The following is an 18,031-nucleotide window of genomic DNA, read 5'->3' on the forward strand; positions in this document are numbered from 1 at the left end:
CCAGTAACAGCTTTTAAAAAGTATGCTTTAATTTTTGTTTGTTCATATTTAACTCTCAGGTTATGCCTTGGAGAAAGGTATTTCCATCAGCTATTCAGTGACATCTGATCTCTCAGCTATGGTTCATGGGTCAGTTCCTCCAACAAATTCTTTACTAAGTCCAGGCAAGACTAGAGTTGACATTTCCATTAACTAGTAAGGTTAATTTTGGCTTTGGGTTTTTTTTGTTTTTTTGTTTGGTTGGTTTGGTTTTTTGGTTGAGGTTTTTTGAAGTTGTTTTGTCTTTATCCTAAGTCAGGGAAATAAATATACAAGGAAGGCACTGTGGTTTGGTGTTAGGTTTTGTTGTTATTTTAGTTTGGATTTGTTTTTGTTTTTTTTTTTATGAAGAGTATAACAAATACACAAACAAGTTTTATCCCATTTCATGCCACATCTAAAACAGTACCCAGCGAACTACATCAGCAGTTTTAATTCATTTATATTTGATTTCATTGTGAACTTGAGTACTACATAAAATATCCTGCCTCTTCCATGGGATCTAGCACAGGTTTTTCAGCTGAGAAAGGATTTATATCAAATATCCCCTACACTGCACACACAGAAAAGCAACATCAACAGCTACTACATACATTTTGAAAAGCCAGGGAAATCTAATGCTTGTGGTTTAGAACAAGTTTTAGATAACTATATTCAGTTTAATAGCAGCAATACCAGACTATGTCAGCTAAAGAGCAGGTCACCATACCTAGGGAGGCTAGTGCTAAGTATAAGAAAACAGCAATCCATACTGGATAAAAACAAGGCCAAATAAAGGGATGGATAACATCTGTATTCTGTGTTATTCCTGGAGGCTTACATCAGCTCACAGTCTCTTTGATTGCGTTTAAAATCTCTGCTGATCAGAATAATTGCAAAGCATCTGGGAACCCTGCTGCAGGGGTGCGATGCTCTCTGAAACCTCCCCCAAACACAGCACGGCTGCAATTGCGTGCTTCGTGACAACACTAATCACCCTAAAACCAGCGTGATTTTTGGTGCCCGTTCGAAAGTCACAGTGCTGCTGCCTAGGACAAGCAACAGGATCACATACAGAGTAATGGTGGCCTCTGGCAACCTCAAAACAGCAGCTGTGGTTGCCTCCTGATATTCATGCCAAGTTACAGCAAGTTAGCAGCAAACTGTAAGCTTCTCTTGTGGGTTAGGCAAGTATTTTTCCATCATTTAACTGTCTAGGCCTAGGAAAAATAAAGGCAGGCATAAGTTTTCTCTGGAGGTACTTCTATTTATTACTTTCATGCAATTAGTACAGTCAAACTAAGCTGAGGTCAGAGTCAGTGAGGTCAGGGTCAGAGTGTTACTGTCCCAAAAAGAGCTAAATACAACCCTGCCTCACACAGCTCACAAGCTAAATGGAGAAAGACTAAATGTCCTTTTAAAGGTGACTCTTCAGCAGAGTCACAGCCAGGCCAGGCTCTTGTCTCCCTCTCCTGTACTAAAGCCACAAGAAAGTGGCCTTCACTGTCCTTTCTGCCAGCTGCCAGACTTTGTTCCTTACTGCCAAACCGGGCTAAACTCCTGCCGGGAACAACGGCAGCTTTACAGGAGGAGGGACAGCTTTCAGTACAGCTTGAGAAGCAAGGACTTGCTTACAACCTGTTTGATGCGCAGCAAAAGGAGCAAAACACCATAGGAACTGTTGGTCTGTGGACTTCTGAGGTACACAATTACTGTCCCCGTGGATGGAAATAATCTGAATGTATATAAAGAGGCCAGAAGGCAGAAATAACTGTCCTGACCCACGAGACTTCCCCTCACAGCCTTCATGGTGTCATTAAGACACCCACCGGGCTGATGTTCCCTGGGCAGCACAATACGCTACAGCGGCTGCAGACAGTGCAACGGCTCCAAAATAGCATACTTACAGGCTCTGGAGGTGGAGGTGGCGGCGGCTCCTTGATCACCTGGAATATATAAACAATGGGAGAAATCTGAGATAATGGTGGGGTTTATCCACCTGTCCTCTCTGCTTTCTTGCTCATATCACAGATGGGTTGCTCTGCTCCGTTCCCCCACATTCAATCCTCTCATTAGTCCCATTGCTTTTCAGCAGGCATAAAATAAATGCAGATGAGAAACTAAATCTATCACACTGAACTATCTGATTAGTCAAGAAGTACCCTATTAAAGTAACTCAGAATACAGCTTCATATTCTGGCAGTTCTGCCTTAATAATGTCATATAATTACTAAGCTAGTGCAAAGTATTCACTCAGAATCTGCAGCTCCTCTGAATAAAAAAAACCACAAATCTAACTCTTGTCTCTAAAAAGGACAGTTAACAGCTTATGCACATATGAGTAAATCAGTTCCATTACACTTTTCTGCAGCAGGTTTCAAATATTGTTCTAAGGAGGTCTCAATCCCTACAGAAACTTGGGTCATGTCCACGAGCTCACGCAAACTTCTCATTCGGTGTCAAAAATCACATAGGTCTTGCAGCGTTCAAAAACCCAGACCAGAGTGACTTCAACAAGCACTTTAAGTAATTTGTTGAATCAGGGCCTTACAAACCAGGCAGCATTTTTCTTAGACAAAGTTAACCACCCACTCCAACACTTTAACGCTGTGCTTTCACAGAGAAGAGATGAAACCAAGTCAAAAGAATAAAAACCTGTACTTACCACCGTGCAGCAAAGGGGCCAGAACCACCACAGAAGAGCCAGAGCCAGCAGCAGAAAGAGAATCAGGAGAGAAATGAAAAGGATGGTCCCAGTCAGCTGCAAACAAGATGATTACTTCTGAGTAATCTGTGCACGTCACAAACAAGGCAGGAGCCCTGAAGCTACACATTTAGACTGGGCAAAACAAGCCCGGTTTCACTCGCTACGAGGTCTCAGGTAGATCGTGCAGTCAATCACTGGTATCATTAGGGTCACATCAGTATTTGGTGTGACAAATCTGTATCTGAAGTCAGGATTCAGGGAAGCACCTCCTGTTTGTGGTGTGTATATGTATAATTGAGGTATAAAATTATGGTATGTTTATAGCCCACTAGATTCAAGGGTGTTAAACTTGTATACAAACCATTCCCAAATCTGTGCTGACACATCACTTAATACTGTCAGAGAGGCATTGCGAACTACACGACCACAGACTCTCAGGTGTGCAGAGTAACCCTTCATCACTAGAGATGCAGAATATGTAAATGCTGATATTCAAAGAATGGGAATATTGGAGCTAAGAGCTTATGGGTAACTGTTTGCATCTCAACATCAACGGAGCACAACTTACACGCTCAGCCTCATCAGCTCCCAAGTCTGCCCGTATTGCCTCTTGACTCAAAATGCACACGCAACCCCAGCCTGAGTGATTATGCAAACTAGTCCTTAATACTGCTCGTTCTTGGTCTGCTTCCTAGGGCTGGTTGGACTATTTTTAATGAGATGCTGTAATCTTGATCTTAAGCATTTCTGATTCTTTCAGAATTTATTTCTCTGCAGAAAACAGTGGGACTCTGGGGCTACATTCAACATCAAAGTTAAATTTTCTTTAAAATTACTAGAATCCAAAAAATGTCAAGTGTTAACACTTGAAATTAGCTTTCCAGAGCAGCCAGGCAACCAGAAAGAATCACAGCTCTCATTTTCCTGGGTAAATCTTGATGGATTCTTTGCACTTGGAGCTTTTCACGTCAGTGTGTTCAGAAGAGGTATTAACTCTGTGTACTGCTCTGATGACTACAGGAAAGCAGGTCTTCATATGCCACTTGGTCCCCGCAAAACATGCAGAGCACATGTTTTTTTGGAAATTAAACGTTTCTTGCAGATGGGCAGTGGTGTGCTGGGACATGCTCTTTCCTTGGACTGCACTCGGCTCTGGGATGAGAGAAAGATTAGCTATGGTGCTCCAGCCGCTTCTTTTATACTGGGATAAGAAACCTCTTTAATGGTAGATTTTCTGAGTTTGAGAAGAGGTTCAATTCACCAGCAAGAGAGGTACCAGAGAACAGGCAAAACCTGGCAGCAAACTAGAGGAGAGCCTGGGACTAAGAAGATGTGAAAAGAGCTTGAAGAAAGGTCTGTGAATCAAGCTGAGGGGATAGGAGTTGGCTAGAAAGGAAGCTGTACAAGATTTTAAAGAAGGATAGGTGGGAGGATAAATGGAAAGCAAGCAAATTCCAAAGAAGATTTATGGAGGATAAAGTCTATGAGATTCACCTTATTAAATCTGACACTACTTGCTGAATTTCCATGACACCAGAAACTTACGTCATGTTCGCCAGAAACTAAACTTGCTTAGCCCCTTCTTACAACAGGAGTTCCCTTCACTGTTACAACTGGGTTTGTTTTCCCCTCAGACAATGAAAAGGCCGAGGTGGAAAAGAAAGTACCAGCTGATACAGCTTTTCAAAGTCTGGATGAGATCCCAAGTGTCTGATTTGGGCGCTACCTAGTTCTTTCTCAGGCCAAATCCTAGTCCTGTCAGGACTGACACGTTCAAGACGGGACTAACACAACCACAGCTCTGACTCCGTGTTTTGTAGGCAGGTAGCCCAGTATCCCATATCTCTGTGTCACAGCACCACCATCTCTCTGCTGCGCTGTGTGGCTTCTTGTTATAGATGCCACAAACCATCCTGTTTTGGGACACACTATTTAGCTCACCTACTCATTTAACCAGGGAGCAGCTGAAAGCCAAGGTGGAGTGCTGCGACATGTGCCAGACCTCTCTGGCCCTCCTACAGCCCCATGTAGTACTAAGGCATCTGGAAAGTAGACACCTGGGCAGCATGAATTCCCAGTGAAGTCAGTTTGCTGAGAAAAAGATGACTTTTCAAGCATAACTTTAAGAGGTATTGCTGTACTCCTTAAGAACAAATCCAAGCAAAGCACCAATGCAGTGCATGAACCACAGATGCACATACCACTGCTGCTGTCACTCCAAACACACATTACCTCTTTGTTTTGTAGCCTTCGTTCCCAGGCATTGCTTTTCCCATGCTAAGCGCTCGTCTAAATCGCCAAGACGTTTGCCAGCAGCAGCTCAGGAGCTGCTGGCAGCAAGAAACTAGAGAGTCCTCTTTTAATGATTAAATATACAAAGCATCATAGTGAAGCTGGACTTCGAAAAGGAAATAGCAGAATTCATGCAGCTGAACAGAAATAAGCACAAGAATCACACAGAGGCTTTAGGAGTAAAGTGAAGAGAAGATACTTACTGTACAGAAAGGACAGAAGGGCCAGCTGGGGAGGAGAGCTGAGCAGGCCAGCTGACTGCCACCCACAGAAAAGGAAACGGGAGAGGAAAGGAAATGGAGGGAGTCTCTAAAACGAGAAGAGGAAAACGCATGAAATTAAGACAAAGTTGGAAACTGAACTGCCAACCTCCCTGCTTACGGGGTATAACTGGAGAGAGACAGTCTTTTTGTGTACCAGCTGAGGATCAGGCTCCCTGCCTCCTTCACATTCAATCTGCAAGAGGCTGGTCAAAAATTGTCAGATTGACGGGACTGGAAATTGGATTCCTCTCTCTGTCCTAAGGCTACTGAGAGGAAAGCTTCCTCCATCCATGTTCTGGCCTGCAGGAAGCCCAGCTAGGGCTAAGACATCAGTCTTCATCAGAAATAAACTACATATGGGTAACTAAATGTACCAGTTAACACTTATGTGTGACTGCAGATTCAAAAGGTTTTATTGTACCTGAGGTAGAAGAGAGGAATGAAAAAATGTGAAAATATCAGTCTTCAGTGTAGAAAATTTGGAGGAAAGTTTTGGAAAAACAAAAATAATCAGGTGAAGCAGCGAACACATCTCTGCTAAATTCTGAGTCCCTGCACCCCAGACTGTTCCAGTAATTTGATGTGAGATTTCCCAGCTTCATTGCTGAAAACATCAGAAAATCAGATTTGCAAGTTCCAGTCACTGCCTCTGTCTTCATTCCTGCCCTTCTGTTCTGCAGCTGTCAAAAAGGCCAACAATGATTACAAACCAATATGACAGCATTTGGCATAGGCTATGAAAGTCCTTTTGACAATAAAGCTCACCTTTGAAGCAAAGTGTTTGCTATCAGGTACTTCAGCAAACGTTGTTTAGTCCACAAGCACAAGGCCAAATCTTTAGCTACTGTATTTGCTTGCACCAGTTATGGGCATTACTTATTTTTTACTCCAAGGCAAGGAAGAAGATGGCTTATCTAGCAGGCAGCTTCTTCATTTTGATTCTTTGATTCTAAAATCAGATTTTGATAAAGGATCACTCTAGCTATTGGTTCCTGATACTCCACCTGGGGGTAGGTGGTCTTTTTGACAAGGAGACGCTCATATTGCAGCCATCGCTGTCCCACAGCAGCACATTCTCCCTCACCTGGGCTAAGCAGCAGTCTTTTATCCAGAAGCTCATCCCAGGATATGAGGCTGCTATCTCTTTCTGGTCATCCCCCATGACGCCAAGAGAAAAGCAACCAGCTCTTGTCCCTAAAACTGTAAAAATCTTGTAGCAAATCCTGGACTAGTAAAGGCAAATTGTGGTGATCTAAGAACAAATGCTGTAAGCTCCAACCAAAAAATAACCATATAAATTTAGAGGACCTTTCATGCTGTGGCCCCTCCAGATCCAAATCCTGGCAGTTGCACCTTCTACCCCAAATTCCAAAGGGCTCCCAAAGCTCAACAGGATGCTGCTTCCTGATGCGACTTCCCTCATATTCCCAGATTCCCTTCTAGTCAGATCCTAGCTTTGAAGATCTCTCTTTCCTGGGATAGGAATGGGTAGGGTGCCTTTTGTTGTAATTTTTTATTCAGTAAATCTCTCATGATCTATGCATCATTAATAATGATTTATTCTTAACTAGCCTTGGTCATTTTTCAAAGAACTGCTGAGATCCAGTCAATAACCGTGATGCAGAAGCTGTAGAGAGTTCATGCTCACTCAAGGAGGCTTTGCCTGAAGAGCCACAGTCTCTTTCCAAGACTGGTTTCTCTGTCAAGCCCCATTGCAATTACTTACACACTGTGTGCTGGTGATGCTGACAGAGCTGGAGATGAACGTTAGCCCGTTGTTCATGCTGACTTGTAGGAAAACCACCCTAAAGCACAAACCAGATACACTTATTTTTAGTGTCATCCTTATACCCATTGTTCCCTTTAATCTGGCTGTGTTCTAGCCATTGGCTCATGAATGCGCATGGATAAAATGTCCTGCTGAGTCAAGGCATTTTCATGGCTTCAAGTGCTTACCTGCATTTGTATTTGTTTGCCCATGAGCTAACCTTTTTACGTTGGCTTGAGTCGGGGCATATGCTCTTTACTAAAAAATCTCCATCCTACCTGGGGCAAAGGGCACTAGGACAGTGAGTCATAACAAAAGTCTCAGACATTTGCAATACAACCCTAGATAGCACAAGAAAATGTAAGGCTTTTTTTTTTTTTTCTTTTAAACCCTTCTGCAGCTTAAAGAGCCAGAATGTGTTTTCTTTCATATCCAAGTAAATCGAGAAGACCTGCACTGAGGTTAAGGGGTAAAAACACTGAAATGACAGTGAAATTAAAGAAGAACCTGGTCCTAGCTCTTCTCCAATATCACAGAAAGGGTCCAAGCAAAAAAACCCAACAACCAACCAACCAAACAAAAAACCACAAAAAAAAACACCAAACCACCTTCCCTCACCCACAAATAGGAAAGGGGAGGGAGGCATTTCCCCACACCCCCAGTATTTAAGCACCCACAAGATCACCCAGGGGGGAAGGCAGGGCCTTGTGCCATGTCTCCCAAGAGCCTGCAGGATTACAACAGCTTAAAAACCCGCATCTCTCTCTTCAATCCAAATGAAAAGTTTGCCTGGAATTCAATTACCTTTTGGTCTGAAAAAACGGGATATAGGAACAGAGAAGACATCACCATTCTATGATTCTGTGATATGGGACCATAGTCTAACAAGGCCTTTAGTTAAGCTGTGCTAAAGACCCAACCTTGAATAGAGCTGTGCTGGCTCATACCAGGAGAGGATTTGGCACAAGGGGGATGGAGATAATCTCACACACACACAAAAAAGTTTATTAGCTTGGCACTTTGAGCAAAATTCTGAACCGTTCGCTCAGTAATAACAACCTCAACCACAAGTCCCCTCTTCCTTGACACGTGCTGGAAAGCAATACTTACTGTCCAGCATCTTCTATCACTGGGGCAGGACAAAGTAAGTAAGTATCGTGAACAAGGGTCGGCTTTTCATCTGGAAAGAAATGAATATGACTGTCAGGGATGAAAAAAATAAATTGTCCCAAGCAGGCGAATTGTCCCCACTCCCTCAAAAAGCATTGACACCTATATACCATATTTGTCTGTGGCTCCAATTGCTAAGTACGAATATTCCCCAACGGTACTGACTACAAAGCCAAGTACTAGGATGACCATTCTTGTTGATGCCAATATAATCTTACTAGGCTAGAGATAGTACAGCTAAGAAATGGAAGTACACCTCTGTTCCTGACGGTAATGATCAGCCATTCTGAAGCCAGCTTTGAGCAATATCCATCTTGACTATCTCACAAGTGCATGCAAACTCTACTTATACTGAATAGTCTGATCCCACAAGTTACTCAAGGGGTCAAAAGTATAGAGTTCAATTTTTGCCTACCCGCTTCCAAACACACACACACACAGAGGAGAATCCAAGGCTGCACTGTTTGAGCCCAGCGAAAAGAACAGAGATGGGGTGGAGCTGAAGTGGACAGACACCAGAGGAAAAATAAAAAAAACCCCAAACCAAAACACCTGGTTAGTCACATACAGGAGACAGGCAGAGAGAGGCCATGACTAATGTGAGGACCTATCCTGCACTAGCTGCTGCTTCTCCTGTCCCCAAACTCACCTCTGTGGCAGCACCATCCCATGTTTACAGGGGCCTGGCGCAGGCAGAGTCAAAAGCGAGGCCATGGGTGTTCGCCGGCCTCCCTGCACTCTGCTGCTCCAAGAGTCAGCACTGCTAATCCTGTTGCTTACAAAAGCCACATCCAGAAAGCCAAGTCCCATGAACACAGAGAGGAGGCCCAGCAGCAATCCTGCAATGCCACCCCACTGAAAGTGTGTAAGCTGAGGCACAAGAGCAGACAAGTCACTGCTGTGACTGCACCTTAGCTCCAAATGGCCCAAAGCAGCTAAGGTACTAGTCCAGGAAAAGACTGGTTCACAGAAGTCCAACCCAAGTGAATTAGGGCCTGGTAAAAGCTGCCAGCTTATTTAAACCTTAGAGGCTTGATTACTCTTTCTACCTCGGAAAAAAAAATTAACTCGAGCAACAACAGATATGACAGTTGTTCTTCCATGCTTCACGCACCCCAAGCACACCTCAAGACAAAGCCCACTTCCTTGTTTTGGCAGAGATGAGACCATGGAAATTACAGCGGTGTTTTAGGGCCAGCTTGAGGGGAAAAAAGCCAGCCAGCATAGTTCAGCATCTCATCACAACATCTGCTGCAGACAACCCAAGGAGAACACAGCATGGAGGAGATGTGGAATTAAGGTAGCTTTCCTCCTGTGTACTTCCAGGCCCGGGTCAGCACTCACTGTGTGAAGTCCAGTCAAGGTGCCAGTGCATTAGCGACAAGGAAGAAAAAAACAAGTGTCTGTCTACCTGGTAAACCACACGAAAAACCCCTGGCAAAGGGCGTCTGTAAGTGGAACGAGAGTGAGACCACCACAGTTTATTTAATGCAGCCTCCACGTAGGCAACTAGGATGGGAAATGAAGGAGCAATTCATGTGCTCCCTCTTGTAAGTGAATTCACTGCTAGGGAAGGCACCAGTCTGACCACAACAGGATATGAAAGCCTCTACTGTGCTCAACCAACAAGGGTAGCATATACAGAAAAGGAGCAAAGCTCCCCCCCCCACGCCGTGCTTCACCCTGCCAGACATACACTGCTTCTCAGGAATGAGAGAGGACTGCTGAGAAACTGGACACTCAATCTTTTTTGGCCATTCAGTCCTTTGCCTGGCTGCTGAAACAGCAAACAAAAGACCCTGTTTAGCACAGCGATGACAGCGAGCTTCCGCGTTACATGCTCATTATGATGAGAGCAGCAACTGGCTGGGAAGGCCCTGCTTTATGGCGAGTGTCTCCTGAATTGGTGAATGAAGAGTCTGAAGACACCATTGGGGGATCAAGACAGCATTATTTCTTTTTACTGGTGATAAACAAAGGAATAGGGAGCAATTTTATTTCTCCCTCTTTAAAACCTGATACCCAGTCCTCACTGGCTGTATGCATCACCCCCATGCACCATTACAATGATGTCAAAATGCATCGTGCAGCAGCACACCCCACGGAAGCCCTCGTGAGACAAAGCCCACAGGTCACAGGATTGACTAAAAGATGCATTTCAAGCTTCTGTTAGGTGTAGGTCCCTACTCAGCTCCCCCCACACTGACTGTGAGGACTCCCCAACACGGATGAGAGGTGGGCTGTGTCACCTCTGTCATTCATGAGGTGACACAGTCCCGGTGGGCACTGGACTCCATCAGCCTGCAAACTTACTTATAGTAAGGCTGTCGTTGAGTTTGAAGCTGCAGAGTACCTGGTCGATATTTCTTGCGTGATAAAAGCCGTTGCCTCTTACCACAACTTGAAATGATTCTGTAAGTAAAAACACAGAAAAGTAATGAAAAATAGCTCAAATACCGCATTTTCTTCCAGGGTGATCTGGATTACAACATGACAATGGCTGCTCTCTGCCCTGTGCCTGAAACACAACAGTCACACTGACACTCTCAATATTCAGCAGCAATGGTCAAGAGTGCTACAGTGGCACTGGTGCTTCACAGAGCAACGCTCTTCTCAAGGTTGTTCCCGCAGGCATCCTGTTGAACCCCAGTGCCTTAATGAAAGGTGGCACAGCAACACTATAAGCCTGACACGGCTGATGAACTCTCACGGTTCTTCCATGGCTTTTGGGCCAGACCCTTTGCTAACCATAAGCACGAGGCCTTCCTCCTATCTCCACAGCAGATGGCACTTGGCTTTCAGCAGCAGCTCCGTTCAGACAGATGCAGACAGGACTCCCCTCATAACCTCCCTGTGAATCAGATAGGAAGCTTTGCATCTGGTAAAAGTCCTGGAAAAATACAGTCTTTTAGTCCAGGTAAGAACTGCGCCTGTGCACAGCCCTGTCGGCATCTGCTGCGCACGGGAATAACTAAAGACCCAGGTGCTGCAATTTTCTTTGCGCTCTTCCCCCACACCCCTGCCCCAGCAGCGGAAACCACCGGTGGCACAAGAGGAGACCTGCCACGTCGGACACACTGTCTGCTGGCCCGCGCAGGCGCTCCTCAGCCCACCCTTCAGTTTCAGCTGCTCTCGGCTTCCGTTGCTTCAGTCCTGACGGGGCGGCGGGGGGAACCCGTGGTTTCTGTCATTACTGTGATAAGCAACTGTGATTTGTTCATTCAAGCAGGAAAAGCATTGTCAGGGTTTTCCCAGCCAACCTTTCAATGGTGTTTTTACTGATAGAGCAGCTTCACACCTGAGTAAAGCCAGCCGAGGAAGGCTGCTGCCAGGGGTGAGATCCCAGCCGCACGTGCCCTCCACTGCTGGCACCAGCGATCGTGCAGCACCGCGCTGCGCACATCCCTGAAGAATAACCCTCTGTTTGTTGCGAGAGAGATCAGTAAGGTGACCTGCCTGGCTGAGCATCTGCTGGAAATAGGAACGTGCAGGAGAAGGGAAAGGACAGAGACAAGCCATGGTAGCATCAAGTGAGTTATGTCTACTGTGAAACCCCCGCGAGTCAGTGTAGCCAGGACAGTCAGAAAGGTAATTTGAGGAAAAAGGTATGAAGAAGCCTGGTTTGGTTTCTCAGCTTCTCCACAGCAGGCTTTTAAAATTATTTCTTAGTAACTTACACCGGTAGCACTTCTCAGAGCTCTGGTAACAGCACAACACAACTCTTTGCTGCTCTTCCTTCCCTTTTACTTTACACAGGCGGAGCCCAACACAGAGCCACAGTCCCCTTCCTGCTGGGGCCAGCCCAAGGCTCCGAGCCAGGCACAAGGTGTACCGGGGGGACACGGCACGCGAACCTCCCCTCTGGGTCACCAAATGCGCTGTAGCTGCTACAGTGACCGCAGAGGTAACACCTTTATCACAGGCCGGTGCAGAGACATCACAAACTTTTTCTGTGCCACATGTATTTTTGAAACTCCCTTTGATGCTACGTGCAAGAAGCCAGCTGGCGGCAGACAGCCGGGGCACGCAGCAAGGGAAAGCGCAGAAGCTGCACTTTCACACGTAAATCTCCTGTTTTAGCTGAGTCCTCCACAGAGCTCACTTACACCAGCTGCTGAGCAGCGTCCGAGACCAGCCCAATACCGGGGGAAATACCAGCACAACACAGGACCCATTAATCTTCAAGGTGCACACAGGAAAATAAGAATAAAAGTTCTCCACTAGCAGCAAGTAAACCCAGGAACAAGTCCACACGCATTATCAATTATATTTTGACCAACATACTAAAAATGAGAGGAAAACCATGTTGATAGGACTGAGCGGAGCAGTACCTAATTTTTAGTGATAAAAGATCTCGCTTTTGATAACATTTCATATAATGCGCTGCCACGTTATTTGTAAGCTTTGGAGGAAGGACTTGTTATTGGAAAACACTACATGAGGCCCAAAAGGTGGCTGAAATACATATTCAGCTTAGTCTGCCTACTCTTCACTATCAAGTTACTGCAAGGCAAGCTAGCATGAGGATGTGGAGTGCTTTAACTTCCCCGTGCAAACAGCTTGTTCTCGCCAAAACCAGACTCTCACTACATTGAGGTCTAATGCAACTCCGGGTAACCTGGACAAGGGCATGCACCAAGTTATGATCAAGCGCTGGAAACCCACACTCTGGTTTTCCTTGTGGTAACTTTCCTGTAGAGCATTGCTCTGAACTGACACAGGCTGCAAGGAACATGGGAATTGGAGAGGATATTTTGCTTTTCCTCTCCCAAAATATCCACTGGAGTGCATATCAAAGCGAAACACATGCGTTGGCACTTTGCAGAAGGAAGATGATTAAATTTGAGACCTCACTGAGCACATCAAGAGCCAAACGCACAAAGCCAGCATCAGAATTAGGCCTCTTTTTTAAGCGGACGGTTGTACCTCCTGGTTCCCACTGGGTGTGGAGGGCACTTCTTTAAACAAAAATGGACTGTAGGGCAGATTCAGCTGCTTCTTACTCCACTAAGAATCTGGAGTTACTCTGATTCATGCCTTGAGCCATGCCACATCTAACCCAGCTGATTTGCTGAGAGTTATTCTTGATGCGCATCCCTTCTTTTGCCAGGAGAGCTGAGAGTCATGGCCAGCCCTGAGGGCAGGTGGGCCTCTGCCCACCTGCCAGAGCTACCTGCCTGGGTCCACGCATTACCCCAGACTTACTTGTAGCTAGTCCACTCCATAATGACTTGAACACCCAGCTAAGATCGTAACTTCTTTTCTTCTCTCAATTTTATGTTATAAAAGCAGCTTGCTGAAATAAAATTGGACTTAAGATTATTTTTTTCCCTTTCCCTGAACTAGTGGTCTTCAAGGCAACTACCAATCAAGCCTTTGTGGTTGCTATTTCAGTGGCTTTAAAAAGATGCAGCAAGTAAGAGACTTCCAACACAAAACAAAGCTACATCTAGAAGTTTAGTCTTGTCAAGACAGTTTACCTCTCCTGCCGTTCTTTTCACCGTCACTGCCACTCTGCACAGTCAGTCGTGAACAACTGACTGGATAGTGACCTGTCTACCAACACAAGCTGACAAAATAGTTTCAACACCAGATTTGCATGGAAATGTAAACAGCTGGTACCAGATTTGGTTGTTGCGGTTAAGAAGCCTGCCCCTTCAGATGCTCCAGAGCATTAGCGTGTTCCGGATGATGGTCTGTTGAAATGGCTAATTCCATTTAATTTTGCGCCCTGGCTCTGGCTGCGTCCTTTTCTTCCTTAGTTACTGTCAGATCATAGATTGTAGCTTTTGACAAGACAGTGAAGGGAAAAAAGGTCAGCACTGAAATAACCAGGCGGCGCTGGCAGCGAGATGGTAGGTTGAGGCTGGTGTGCGCTAGCTGCGCTGTCGTCTTCGCTTCCGTGACTCTGATGAGAAGCTGACGGCTTGCATCCACACCTGGTAGTTGATGTGGCCAGTAGGATGCCGCATCCAACAAAACCTTTCAATCACATCTGCGTACCATAAGCATAATCAAAGCAATGATGCTGTCAAACAGGATATGAGGCACCTCCAGTTCCGCACTGATAGCCTGTTTACCGGCTGCATGTCTTGGTCACTTTAAATCAGAGCGAACAGGAGGGACCCAACTACATTGTTCCACATTGGGGATGATGAATTTGCAGGGTCAAGAAGCATTAAGCATCAGATAGCTGTCACTGAGATCAATTTATAAGCGGACTTGCCAGATAGCTTCGTCACAGAGAGCCAGAGTCACAACTGGAATTGCCACCACATGGAAATCATTTCATCAGCATTTTACTAAACCTCTGGCAAGGCAAAAATGAAGCCGAGATCACCAGTAATCACCAGCACAGTGGTAATTATGAGGTGCAAGAACAGCTATAAGGAGTGGGTCAGTCTGCTCTAGGCCCTGATCATGACTGGCTTCCACCGAGCAGCACAAAGCCCTCATGATCTCATATCAGATTCTAAAAATTAGAAATAACACTGAATAAAAGCCAAACCATTTATCTATTTTTTCTAAAAAACAATCAAAATTCCTAACTTAGAAAAAAGGGGCAGGAATGCTGTGTTTCTAGAAAATCTTATGTTCTAATTTTCAGTCAGTTCTAAATGCAGGTGTATGTATATTTTTATGTAGGATTCTACATCTATATAAATATATCTTACCTATACATTATCAATAAACTGTATTAGTAATTACCTAAATCTAAAATGCATTAAAATGCTGGGATGACTTCATAGGCTTCAGTATTTTTTGCATTAAAGTCCAAATAAAGTACATTAAAAAAAATAAGTCACATTACATATAGAGTAGAACCATATCTGACTGTCCAGTGAACTGGATTCAGGATCTGGATTTCCACTACCATGAAAAAAGTTTTTCAATCCCAGGAGATACCCTCCAGGAGACAGTGGTGCACACAGCTACAGAGATCAACCTCCGGCTACGCTGAAGTAAGTGAGATAATACAGGATAATAAAGCCAAGCACAAGTGTAAATATTTGCAGCCTCACACTGTAAAAGCTCTTGCAGGAGTTCAGTTCGGATAAGGCTTGCAGGACTAGACTCATAATAAAAGCTGTTACCAGCCTGACTCTTGCTGCTAGAGCCAGTTTAACCCACAACGACAGCATGCACCACTTGGAGCTGGAGTTTTGGCTTCCTCCTGTTTTCGGGCTCCCTGCTGCTATAAGCAAAGCTTCAAGCACGCAGGATCCAAGCCTTCATGCCCTGGTGACGCAGCACCGCACTTCGCCGTGTGCCAGCCTTGGCTGGATGGCTTTGTCCACAGGGACAGAACAAACCTCGGACTTTAAGCGAAGCAAGCGCTGTTATTTTGCTGAATCAGCAGCAATGCACAGAAACTGGTTCTGCCCGATTTATATTGGTCTGATTTGAAAGCCACAAAGACAGCGAAAAACTTTTACAGATGCAAGTAATGCAACAATTTTTTTTTTTAAGAAGGGCAAACTATTTTTAAGTGTATGTGTGTATTTTTAATCACATTTGTGATTAATTAGTTACCTAGCATACTTGGCAAAAAATGAAGTGCTTTTGAACTCATGAATCAGGAATCAAATTGATTCCTTTTGAAAAACAGAAATCTACTTCTTGCTGAAATATATCCATTTTTGAAAAGCAATTCTTTGCTTGAAAATTTATTTTCTAAAATACTTTAGAGTAATATTTTCAAATTTCCACTTGGAAAAACGGTTTCAAATGCAACTTTCCAATATTGTTAACATTGTCCCAAACAATTACAAGAATACTACTGAAATCCCTCCTATTGGAACACTCACATTGTCATGCAGCTAAAAGCAATTTTTGGTGGACAGGAAAGATTGCAAGAAGCTGTTGCACAAAAAATTGTCTGGTATACAATAAGAAAGCAAAAAAAAGAATTTATCACTGTGAAATAAAAAAGCTTTGAAATGTCAAAGCTTTAAAATTGTTTTCTTATCAACTCCCCAAGCAGATTTTTAAAAGCAAAACCATTACTTTTTTAATTTTTCCACAGACAGGATTTTATCACAAACGTCTATTCCACAACTATATATTTAGGAATAGTTAAATAAATAGAAAGATATTTCATTGTAAATGATTTTTAAAAAATACTCAGGGCAAGATCATATTGTGATCGACATGTGGAAGAGTGAACAATTTCTCTTCTCCATGATATTTATTAGATTCTTCCCGAGTTTCCTATTTTTATCTGTTTTCAAGGTCAGATTTCATGCATCATTGCTATTTTATTTTTATGTGCTCATTTTTACAGTCTATAAGGAAATGAACACAAGACAGGAAGCATCAGATCTAAATAACCGTGCTGTAAACCGTACCTTCCAGCAAACTTACGGTGTCACTCTTACTCTGCTGCAATAGCCTCTTAAGTAGGCAAAAGCACAGCAAGTGAATTGCTAACGCAAACCAGAACAAATCCCCGTTAAATATACTAGACATGAAAGGCATGAAATTATCAACAGCTCCCCTGGGGATTCTTCTTCTCTACCATATACACTCACGGGTCTTTCACTGCAAGTAAGTACAACATCAGTACTTTGGAAAACACACCAGCTACCTTGGCCTACACAGGTAATTATATCCGGTTCGATATAATTCAGGTTCAAACCTGAAATTTCTGTGAACGTTTTGCAAAATCTCATTGTAACTGCTCACAAGTCCTCGCAGATCCCAGGAATGCAGTCTTTCCAGAAATCTGAGAGACATCACCTCTAGACCCTAAAGCACCTCTGGCAGCCTGGCTTTACCATCCCTTCTGCCTCCTCCTCTCAGGTATTTTAAAAACCAGTATCCCCAGTTCCCCGAGTGCCACCTCAGCCAACTCTTCAAGCGGGCATTCAGCTGCAGCCGCTACGTGTTTATTGGCACAATTTTTTCCCTCAAGTCAGAGGGAACACACAGGGCTTTAGCCGCGGCCCGAAGGGATGCTCCAACACATCCACGGGCTTCAGCTCCAATATCACATTAGGTAGTTACTGACATTTCATCACTGTCGTTCGTTTGCCTTATCACATTGCTCTTGTGGAAACTTACCTCCTGCACAAACACTTGATGGTTCAGCCGCTAGGATCTCAATGCAAGACTTCTTGAGAATCTAGAAGATTTAGATAATGGCATTTTTGGCAATCATTTTTATCTATTCTTTATTCATACAGGAAGGGGTGCCTTTTTCTGGGTTTCAGAATATGCAACTTACTGAATCAATGGTTCCTCTGAGGGCATAGAAGCCTCCCGTAACTGGAAAAACATGATCGATGCTGTCAGCAATTGTTGACAGCTGCAAAGAAAGACAATCATAAATCATGAGGAAAACAAAATTACAGTGAACAAAACTGGGCCCTTTCATACTTGCTGAAAGACATCATACTGACATGAAATGATTTATGCCTCAAGTAATTAAATAAATGCCTTCATCCGATGCTGTTACTTGTGCACTAGTATAACAGAAAAACAAAACAAGAAGAAAGCAAGCAAAGTTACCTGAGTTTCATTGAAATCTTTCACTCCAACACAATAAACAATAGCTCCAAAGCTTCTGGCTCTGTTTGCCTAAAAAAAAAAAAATGACATTAAGTGTAACGCCATATAATCAGTGGCACCAGCAGTAAATGCCTACAGGTTTGACATAAGGTAGTTTGGATAAACGTGAAGGTGACTTACTTCTTGTTCTGCATAATAAAACTGAACATCTTGCAATTCTCCATCCGTCAGAGCAATAATCACGCTAGCAGTCCGAACTCCTACATGGAGGATAGTTAACAGATTGCATAGGTATGACACAAG

General features: G+C 44.0%; 1 protein-coding gene across 1 annotated transcript in view; it reads right to left on the reverse strand.

Annotated features, from left to right (window-relative positions):
- ANTXRL (ANTXR like) overlaps nt 1-18,031 on the reverse strand; it is a 59,068-nt gene that overhangs the window by 22,749 nt on the left and 18,288 nt on the right. Inside the window, exons 6-14 of the mRNA XM_082002167.1 lie at nt 17,909-17,988; nt 17,729-17,797; nt 17,445-17,525; nt 17,282-17,342; nt 10,532-10,630; nt 8,159-8,228; nt 7,007-7,085; nt 2,684-2,779; nt 1,926-1,964 (exon numbers count right to left, since the gene is read on the reverse strand). Of these exons, the coding sequence (XP_081858293.1) occupies nt 1,926-1,964; nt 2,684-2,779; nt 7,007-7,085; nt 8,159-8,228; nt 10,532-10,630; nt 17,282-17,342; nt 17,445-17,525; nt 17,729-17,797; nt 17,909-17,988 (674 nt within the window). The remainder of the gene's footprint in view (nt 1-1,925; nt 1,965-2,683; nt 2,780-7,006; nt 7,086-8,158; nt 8,229-10,531; nt 10,631-17,281; nt 17,343-17,444; nt 17,526-17,728; nt 17,798-17,908; nt 17,989-18,031) is intronic.

Source organism: Phaethon aethereus (genome assembly GCF_964289735.1).
Source record: "Phaethon aethereus genome assembly, chromosome: 7".
In the NCBI taxonomy this organism is placed as follows: Eukaryota; Metazoa; Chordata; class Aves; order Phaethontiformes; family Phaethontidae; genus Phaethon; species Phaethon aethereus.